This window comes from Pagrus pagrus (assembly GCF_965226575.1).
Source record: "Pagrus pagrus genome assembly, chromosome: 7".
In the NCBI taxonomy this organism is placed as follows: Eukaryota; Metazoa; Chordata; class Actinopteri; order Spariformes; family Sparidae; genus Pagrus; species Pagrus pagrus.
In genome coordinates this window covers 12,387,258-12,396,596 of record NC_140191.1, presented here as the reverse complement: position 1 = coordinate 12,396,596, position 9,339 = coordinate 12,387,258, and the positions used below count along the sequence as shown (strand labels likewise).

The window sequence follows — 9,339 nt, the reverse complement described above, 5'->3', positions numbered from 1 at the left end:
TCAAAATAAAAGCACTTGAATGTGCAACAAGTCGAAATAAAAGCTAAGAGAGAGCCCTTTAAAGCCACATGTGAGTCTTTATTGATATGCTGTAAGAGACTCATTTCCCCCTCTCTCAATTGCACTTATTTATTTTTATGTAACTGAATCAGATTAAGCTATAGCAATGCTAACAACCCTGCTCAGCATCCCTGAAGTAGCCTGAGGCCTTCTGTCATAATGTTGTCATTACAGCTAGACAGCAGCACATACAGCATGTCCCACTGACTGAGAAGAAAGGCCAAGAGGTGAGCAAAAACACAAGAATGGTCCCAACCCATTAGTTTGTTGGGCTGTTGTGGGATGCAAAATGCTGCCTTCAAGGTCAGCTTGTAATGCAGTAAATACACTTAGAGCTGTTGCACATGGTTTTTCTATGATACAATAATGTGACATAGAAGTTATGTCAACTAAAGGACACAACTATACCTGTAAAAATTGTTCAATAACGAGCCCACACTCTCTCTCCCCTGTTTCCTGTCACTCTCTTAGCTGTTCTGTCAAATAAAGGCTAAAAAGCCCCATTTCTACACTTAGTTATTGTTGCTGCAGCACATCGAAGCTTAATGCTGCTTGATTTCTAAAACCTTTACAAAACAAAATAAAAATGTCTGCCAAACAACTAGGCATCTCAGGGTTTTTGTTCTGTCTTTTAACAATATTTTAAAGTGGCAACACTTGAATAGTGAACAGTTCCAGTTTGAAAGGTTTGGAGCTTAGTAGGAGAACTTGAAGGCCACATGATCACACTGCAATTCACTGAAACAATGTGAGAGGCATTCAGTCCTTTCTGCTGCTTTTAATTGCACTTTGTAATCACACAGAATCTTATTTGGACGTGTGCAAATATGTGACAGTATTAACAACATCTTCCTCTCTGTTTCTCTTTCACACACACACACACACACACACACACACACACACAGGAATTTGAGGCATTTGTCTACACACACATTTTGGCTGCTGTCAGACAAAATCTTAAAAATTAGGAATTAATTAATCTCCTTGTAACATACAAATGTTTTCATTTTGCTTCCCCTCTCATCTCAACTCAACCCACACTGGCATCATCTTGTACCAGCTCTGTTTTGAAGCTTTATGATGATGTGTTTCATGGCGATATTCATTAGATGTATTGTGCATCATTTTAACATTTACTCAAAATTAAGCCTGACACGTTTGATATGTGAAGACATTTTGTGATCTTTATTTGGATTCAAAATACAGTTTTGTTTGTTTGAACTGTGTTTGGCTGCTGATCAAGAGTTTTGTAATGACTTGCTGACCCACTGGCAGGCTGCTGCTTGTTAAGACAAGTTACCATTGTTACTGACAACCATAGATTACAATACTGCGATAACACACTGCATTTCCACGTGTGCTTTAGTTTTAGGTGCTAGAATAACATGGATGTGATCTGTAAGTTCTGAGCTAACACCTTTTGACTTGTAGGTCTGTCCTTTGCTCCCTGAAGGCCAGAAATACATGCATTGACCGCAAAAAACAATATTTCATGCAAAGGCTGTATTAATTCAGGTCTTTGCTCATAACAACTGAGATTACTCTCGTGTCAGAGATGGTATTTTCCACATGTTGGGCTGAGAGAATAGGGCAGGAACAGTCAAAACGTGAGCCCAGAGGCCTTCGACTGCTTCCTCTTCTACGATGTCCAGTCTGCAATATTCCCCATAGTGCAGTACATGCAGATCGCATAGCAACAAAGGCCTATGTCTGGCCGTTGTCTGTTACCATCGCTTGAATGCCCCTTGCACACGCATGTATGCGCGTGCACAGGCACTCACGTGCAACGCCGTCACCGACACCTCCTCCTACTCTCTCTATCCCATATGCACAGCTATCTTTCCACCTCACATGCACTGCACACCCCCCTCAGCACCACCACCACCACCACCATCATTCCATAATATTCATGGGTCGTCCATTCCCTCTGCCCCCTCCCCCCATGTGCACACAGCTCACCTCCCACTCTGCCACCCCCACTTCCCTGCCTGACAACACCACCGCCCGCCATCCCATAATATTCATGCACACGCTCCACACACATTCATACACAGCAGTGCATGCAGCCCTTTGTTGGCAGAGATGCCTGAGCAATGTGAGCGTGCTCATGCACAGCAGTCATGTTTCTGCCTGCTATGATTATTCCATCTGCACTCAGGCTGCTGAGGCAGGTAGCCCTCAAGTGCAGAGAAGTAACAAAGCAAACGAAGGAGCGAGAGCAAAAGGTGGTGGTGGTGGGTCACATTTCTCTCTCACAGTGACCTTGGGCGGGAAATATGTTCATGAAGTCCCGAGTCACCCTGAGGCAACCATCTCTGAATGAGGCCCATCATCTTTCCCATGGCAAGCATCAGTGGACAGAGATTAGTTGAGAGTTGCCCCACCTCACAGCAGGCTCTCTCAAAGTCTGCTACGTCCTCCGACTACAACAAAGGGAATGCAAGTCATCTCAGCATATATGTCATGCTGAAGCTTTAACAAGCATCTCTTTAGGCTCTGCAACCTGGCTACAGTCAATCAGTACTGGACCATTTCAGCATGATAAAATGTCCACAAAATGGGGGAAAGATAAAGATAAAAAAAAAAAAGAGGGCAAGTTATTTACGAGAGAGGGGTGAAGGGATGAGCATAACAGAGGCGCCGGACATGACAGTGGCCAGCTCATCACCATGGCGTTGCTGTGGGAGACAGCGGAAGACGTCACTTGGAGAAACAGGGGACACAAAGGAGGAATACGACATGAGGAGGACAAAAAAAAGGAGGGAAGGGGGCCTACAAGAAACCTGTCTTTGCAGATATAGACAGTGGAAAGTGTGCGTAAGAGAGGGAGGATGTGTGGATGGGGTGACCATTTACTCAGGAGCTGGGTGTCACAGGGTTCAGGTAAATGGGCCACCTAATCCTGGACAGGGACTGCGACAGAGTGCAAATGTTTGGTTCCAGTGCTGCACTGACTCATCTGATTCAACAAATGAGCCCTTAAGAGCAGTAAATAAGTTTCATCAGGTGGGACAAGGTTGTAGCACAACCTTTTTTACTTTAATGGCCTCTAGGATTAAAGAAATGTCTGTGAGCTCCCATCTTCATCAGACAACACTGAACACAGGAGACACTAAACACAAACCCATAAAATAAAACAACAAAGCCTAGGCCTAAAACAGAGCCAAAACACAGAAGAATCCAACATATGAGTCAAAATTATTATGCCATAGAAATATGTATTTTTTGAAAGAAACAACACAGCAAATGACACAGCAGTGAGTGCCTGCTGGTTAGTTAAACCTTGCCGGTAAGATAGCCACAGCAAGCCCTAAAGTTAGAGCTAGCTTAACAACTTTTACCTACCTGTCTCATGTGAAATATATTTTTCATGCTTCAGCATCTTAATAGGCCCCTAAATGAGTTTGTTATACTCCATAAATTAACCTAAATATCATCATAATTGGGTAAAAGTAAAAACAAATAAACTCCTGGCTAAAATTTGTATAAGCCTATGTTTTGTTTTGTTTTTTTTTACAGAGGATGGTTTTCTTTTTCGTTTTTAAGGCAAAGGAAGGAAAAATCAGCCTAAAAAGGCATAAAATGATCATGTTAAAATTCATGACTGGGTAGAAGTCTATTGCACAATAAAAAGACATTCAAACTGAGCACAGAATTGGGATTATGTCAACTCTCCTGTGGAATAAAAGAGAATTCATGCTCTTTTTCGGCTACAACTCATACAGCTCAAAGAAATAAAAATGAACAAAAATTGAAAGTGGAGCTGCAACACGTCTTTTATCGACAGATCAAATTATATATGGGTAATGCGTGCTGGTGTGATAGTCCAGCCTTGTCCTTGCAGTTACATCCTATTCTTAGAAGTGTGAGAGATTCTCTGTAATGTTACATCATTGGTTAAACAGAAAGAGACAAAAGGAGGGAAATCTACCAAATAAACAGTACAAAAAAAGGTCTCTTAAGTTTAATAACTATACATTGTGCAAATGATCTTCAGTACATAAAGATTAATAATGCAATATAGTTTACATGTTATGCTGCGTGTTCCTCAGTGCCAACATAAATTAATAAAACATGAATTTAGCTTCCCCTCTCGACTATTAAACCCACACACATAATGTCATTCATTTTCTCATATGTCACAAACCTGCTTTGTTATTCTTTACTGCTTTCTTCCTAACCCCAGTGTAACTCTCTCTCCTCATGCCCTCCTTCCCCTCCTATCTCGTGATTTATTTGCCCCAGTTCCAATATTTGTCGGCAGTGTGTTTTCTTCCCCTTGTCTAAATGTCACCCCTTCTTCTAAGACAATATAGGGAGTGGGAGAGAGGGAGAACGAGAGGGCAAATGCGGGGGGAATAGAGGAAGGGGAGGAGGGGGGAAACTCGTAAAATGAGCAACAAAGTTTGGGAAAATTAAACATTAGGTAAGACACTCTTTCACATGCATATACATATACGTGGTAACAGAAGTGCTGTGTCATAGTTTTTGATGTGGCGATTCTGCGGGGCATCTGATGGATCAACGTTCCCGCTGAGTGTTTCTGAAAAGGCTACAGTTTGTGTTGTCATGTAGTGTTTTTCAGCACACACATTTACATGCATGGATTTAAAAAAAAACACATTTGTGATAATCATTCAAATGATCTTATCTTTGGGCTCAGATTTGAGGTCTCAAGCCAAACAAATGCAATAAAAAGCATACTTGCACTCTTAATACTTACTTAGTGCAGCTATTATCCTTCCCAAAGCCTCCTCCTCCCCTCCCTCGGCATCACTCCACACCCTGGATCACGCCTGTCCTCTCTCTCCCACCCTCATTCTCTACCTCCTTTATAACCCATCACTCCCATCTCACTGCTCTCACTCATTCTCGCTCTTTCAACCTGGAATGGACACGTTTGTTTTGTTGGGAACGAATCTGAGCGCTTGCTGACACAAGGCTCTTTTACTTTTTATTTTACTAGCACTTCTGGATTTTAAGTTCTGCTTTTTGGGTGGTAGTTAGTTCAATTAAATTGGGACGTGGAGTTATTTATGTGTTGGAAGGATGAGTGCTGCTTGCAGTTTGTAAAACATTCCCGTGAGCATGCTTTTTGCTGTCACTGACAGCACAAGGGAAGAAACTGATGAACAACTTTATTGAAAGAAATTGGGATTAAATTTCAATTTGATCAACTCAATATCGAAAAGAAGGATAGCTGGATATCACAGGACTATGAACTGGTAAGAGGCAGTGTTACTATTGCAAAACAAACAAAACAAAAATTGTTGAATAATGATCTGTAAAATAAAGAAGGGATGATACACAGTCACTGACCTGTTATCTTTTTAATTTCAACAGATATGCGGGGATCATCCCCAGACTCTGGGCTACAAGCATAAACCAAAACAACAACAGACGCCCAGACAGACAGACAGACAGACAGACAGATCTCTTCAGCTGTGGAGACGGGCAGCGTGCTGTCCAAAGACCCATCCTGACGCACGGAGACGGACAGACAGACGGACAGTCTGATGCCAACTGTCTCCACTGTCAATCTCACGGCACCACTCCTCCTCCTGCTGCTATGGGCAACCCACCCCACCATGGCAACCAACTGGCTGTAAGTCTAGCGTGCAAGGGAGGAAGAGAAAGAGGGAGTTTGTTTGTCAAGCTATAACTTTTAAAAGATGGTGACATGTCTCTAAATCTCTTTCAGTCACTCCCCTCGCTTCCTTTGTCTCACTCCTGGTGACCTTTTCTCTTTTCTTTCTCTCTGCCTGCTCTGTCTTCTTTGCCCGGTCGTTACCTCTTCATCCTTTTTGTGCCCCCTTTTCTCTTCCTCTTTCACTCCCTCCCCCTTTCCTTCATTATGCATCCTCGCTTTTTTGCCCCCCTTGCCCAATAATTTCCCCTTCCGAGCCCACTCTGAGTCACTATAACGCTCCCCACCTTCTGTGTCCCAGCTCCCTGGCGAGGCTGCCTCGCTCCAGGCCCGTGTCCGGTGCTGCCCCATGTGCGCGGCTGAGGGGGCTGACCCCAGGGCAGGTGGGGGTGTGCAGGGCGCGAGGGGAGGTCATGGAGTCGGTACGCAAGGCAGCCGAGATGGTCATAGAAGAGGTATGGTCAGAGGGCATTAAGTCTCAGGGTCATGACCTGCGCTTGACTCAAAGCCCAGACTAATTTCATAATGCTATCATTATCAGCATTAGTAGTGTGAGTTGGGCCTGATGAATTTTACATGAGAGCCTCCGATCTCACTGCTTTGCATGTTACTGTCTTACTCAGTGCCAGCACCAGTTCAGGAATCGCCGCTGGAACTGTTCCACCACCCCACGTGGGATCAATGTATTTGGCAGAGTCATGAACCAAGGTAAATTGAAAATGTGTCATGGAGAATTACCACACATTTTGCAACCCTCATATGCACACGAGAATAAGAATTTCTGCATCTCTATTTTGGATTCAGGGACTCGTGAGGCGGCCTTTGTGCATGCTCTGTCCTCAGCAGCCGTGGCAGTGGCTGTGACCCGGGCCTGCACCCGCGGGGAGCTGGAGAGGTGTGGCTGTGACAGGAAGGTCAGGGGGGTCAGCCCCGAGGGTGAGCTTGCATGAAAATGTAACAGATAAATCCACAAACACCAGACCAAAAACACTGGTGCTACACTGTTTTCTGTCGGTTTAAAACTTTAAAGTATGAAGCTCTAATGTCCATATCCCTGAAGCGATGTCAGAGTATTTTCCCATCAGCTGTCACAGGTACTACACCTGAGCTGAGTTACAATCTATCTTTTTCAGCTTTGAATTTAAATGTGCATTTGTTTCAAGGGTGCAATGATCCTCTACACTCTCTCTCCACAGGTTTCCAGTGGTCAGGGTGCAGTGACAACCTGTCCTATGGCGTGGCTTTCTCCCAAACATTTGTGGATGAACCAGAACGTGCCAAAGGGCTGTCAGCGGGGCGACCACTCATGAACCTCCATAACAACGAGGCTGGTCGAAAGGTTGGTGGTAGCACTCCTTTACAAATTTTCTCGAACCAGCTCTGTTCAAAGCTCTTGGAACCTTGGTGCTATCCAGCGGACCGGCCCACGTTTCCACCACTTTTGAGCACAACCATTGTTGTCTGGGATGCGTCATCAGTGGAGGGCGTTACACAATGCACAACATGTAGAACAGACCAACGCATTTTAATTTGACACAAATCCTGCAGTGTGTCTTGGAATGCTTTTGAAGGAGACTTGCATGTTATATTTTTTATCAAGATTATAGTTAACTCATGCATAAGCCCCTCACAAGATGGAATAAGTACACCAGGAGTTTACAAAGATCACCTGTATGTGATCACCAGAAATAGCAGCGCTTCCACTCCATTGTCTTCTTGTGGAACAGACCTATTTAACTGGCGGTCTGTGGGATGTATGCCACACTTTAACAGGCTGTTGAAGCAGAGGGAATATGCAATAATCAAACAGACCACCTAGTTCTTAGATTATAAATGTGCATTGTTTGTTTCCTGTACTATTTTTTTCTTTTTCCACTTGTGAAAACTAATAAACACAGCAGACAAGAAAAAATGAAAAAGTGCATTGTCTCGACACATTTAAATTTCCAAGCTTTACTGGTCAGGCTTTTATATAATACCAGGTTTTAAAATGTAATTTAAAAGAGGACACTGAAGTTGCTCGCCTTAGATCCTCAGGTAGGGAGTCCATGAACGAGGGGTCCCTTGCTGCAAAAGCAAGGTTTGTGACAAGGCAGGACTTAGGAATGGACAGGGAGGGCACAGCTGAGGGTCTGAGGTTATTTTATAAATGAAACAATTATATGCACTATCCTCTCATCCTCAGGCCATCCTTCACAACATGCAGGTGGAGTGTAAGTGTCATGGCGTCTCTGGCTCCTGTGAGTTGAGGACCTGCTGGAAGGTCATGCCTCCTTTCAGGCGTGTTGGCGTCGTGCTCAAGGAACGCTTTGATGGAGCCACAGAGGTATCAGAGTACACCACAACCTCCTGTGAAACTTTGGAGGTTCTCAGTCTGTCTAACTCTCTCAACACCTCCTCCTCTTAGGTTCGCCTGACACGCATAGGATCCAGGACAGCCTTGCTCCCCCGTGACCCCCAGGTCAAACCTCCTGCTGCCAGAGACCTTCTGTACCTTGCGCCCTCTCCGGATTTCTGCCATCTTGACCCTGACAACGGTATCCCTGGGACTGCTGGTAGGAGATGTAACGGTAAGAGCAAGACCATCTCACAGGAAAGGCATTGAAGAAATCCAACACATTATTTTAAAAAAAATACAGAAACTGATGTCGCTCTCTTCTGAAACAAACCCAGGAACCTCTCGGCTGGCACCAGACGGCTGTGAGCTGGTGTGCTGCGGGCCGGGTTACAGAGCGGGCCGGGCCGAGGTGGTGCAGCGCTGCTCCTGCAAGTTTTCCTGGTGCTGCTCAGTCCGCTGCCAGCAGTGCAAGAACACAGTCACCATTCACACCTGCAGAGTCTGAGAGACCCCCCACGAGACCAAACCGCCTGAGCAGAAAGACCTGAGCAAACCACTAGACAGACACAAACACCTTTAGCTCCAAATTATTTTAAAGTCTGGCTGAGAGCAGTCAACTCATTTTCAACAATAGTGAGAGAAAGGTAGAAACAAAGATCACCTTCAGAGACCGACAGGTGGGAATTTACACAAACACACACGAGCACACGCAACGGTTAATCTCACATTGAACTGACAAAGCTTTTAAAGCTGAACGTAACCAGAACTAACAGGGAAACACAGCAGCACTATTTTGATTTTATGCAAACTATTCACATTGTATCATAGACTAGCAGGTCTTTGAACATTGGCTGTATTTATGTCTTCTTCTCTATTCTGGTTTATTTATTTATATATCTGAGTCTTTGCTTCACTCCAGCCTCCAGCAGCAATATCTTAAATAGCGAGAATAACTTCTACTTACATCAGTGTCTGTCTTGTTTTTTTTGTCCCTCACCTTCATGTGAAACTCTTCTGTATGTTCCTATACAAGCAGTGCTATTAGGTCTGTTCAAAAAAATCTAATAAATACAGTAGTTTTATCCAAAATATGCGTTTCTTGAGTTTGTTTTATTGACCGGATGTGTGTAAAATATTTTCACGTGTGAAATGTTCTCACCGGGGCACATAGGCAAGCTGCAAAGTTAAAGATTCACTGTGGAGTTTTTGACCACTGGAGGCAGTATGGAGCAATGTTTTGATGTCGCTGGCCAGTTGAAGGCCTTGAACGTAGCTGTTCACATAGCTGCCCATT

General features: G+C 44.1%; 1 protein-coding gene across 1 annotated transcript; it reads left to right on the top strand.

The window, feature by feature from the left end:
- Positions 1-4,951: 4,951 nt before the first annotated feature.
- On the top strand, positions 4,952-9,080 carry wnt4b (wingless-type MMTV integration site family, member 4b). Its single transcript, XM_084357179.1, has 9 exons — positions 4,952-5,285; positions 5,404-5,665; positions 6,009-6,162; positions 6,331-6,415; positions 6,512-6,643; positions 6,904-7,046; positions 7,893-8,033; positions 8,115-8,277; positions 8,381-9,080. The coding sequence occupies exons 2-9, from the start codon at positions 5,577-5,579 to the stop codon at positions 8,548-8,550; spliced, it is 1,077 nt and encodes a 358-aa protein (XP_084213305.1). The 5' UTR covers positions 4,952-5,285; positions 5,404-5,576; the 3' UTR covers positions 8,551-9,080.
- Positions 9,081-9,339: the final 259 nt, after the last annotated feature.

Coding starts and splice junctions, on each gene's coding strand:
- wnt4b (XM_084357179.1), top strand. CDS start 5,577: ATGCCAACTGTCTCCACTGTCAATCTCACGGCACCACTCCTCCTCCTG. Junction 6,644..6,903: donor CAGGGGGGTCAGCCCCGAGG/GTGAGCTTGCAT, acceptor CTCTCTCCACAG/GTTTCCAGTGGTCAGGGTGC. Junction 7,047..7,892: donor ACAACGAGGCTGGTCGAAAG/GTTGGTGGTAGC, acceptor TCTCATCCTCAG/GCCATCCTTCACAACATGCA.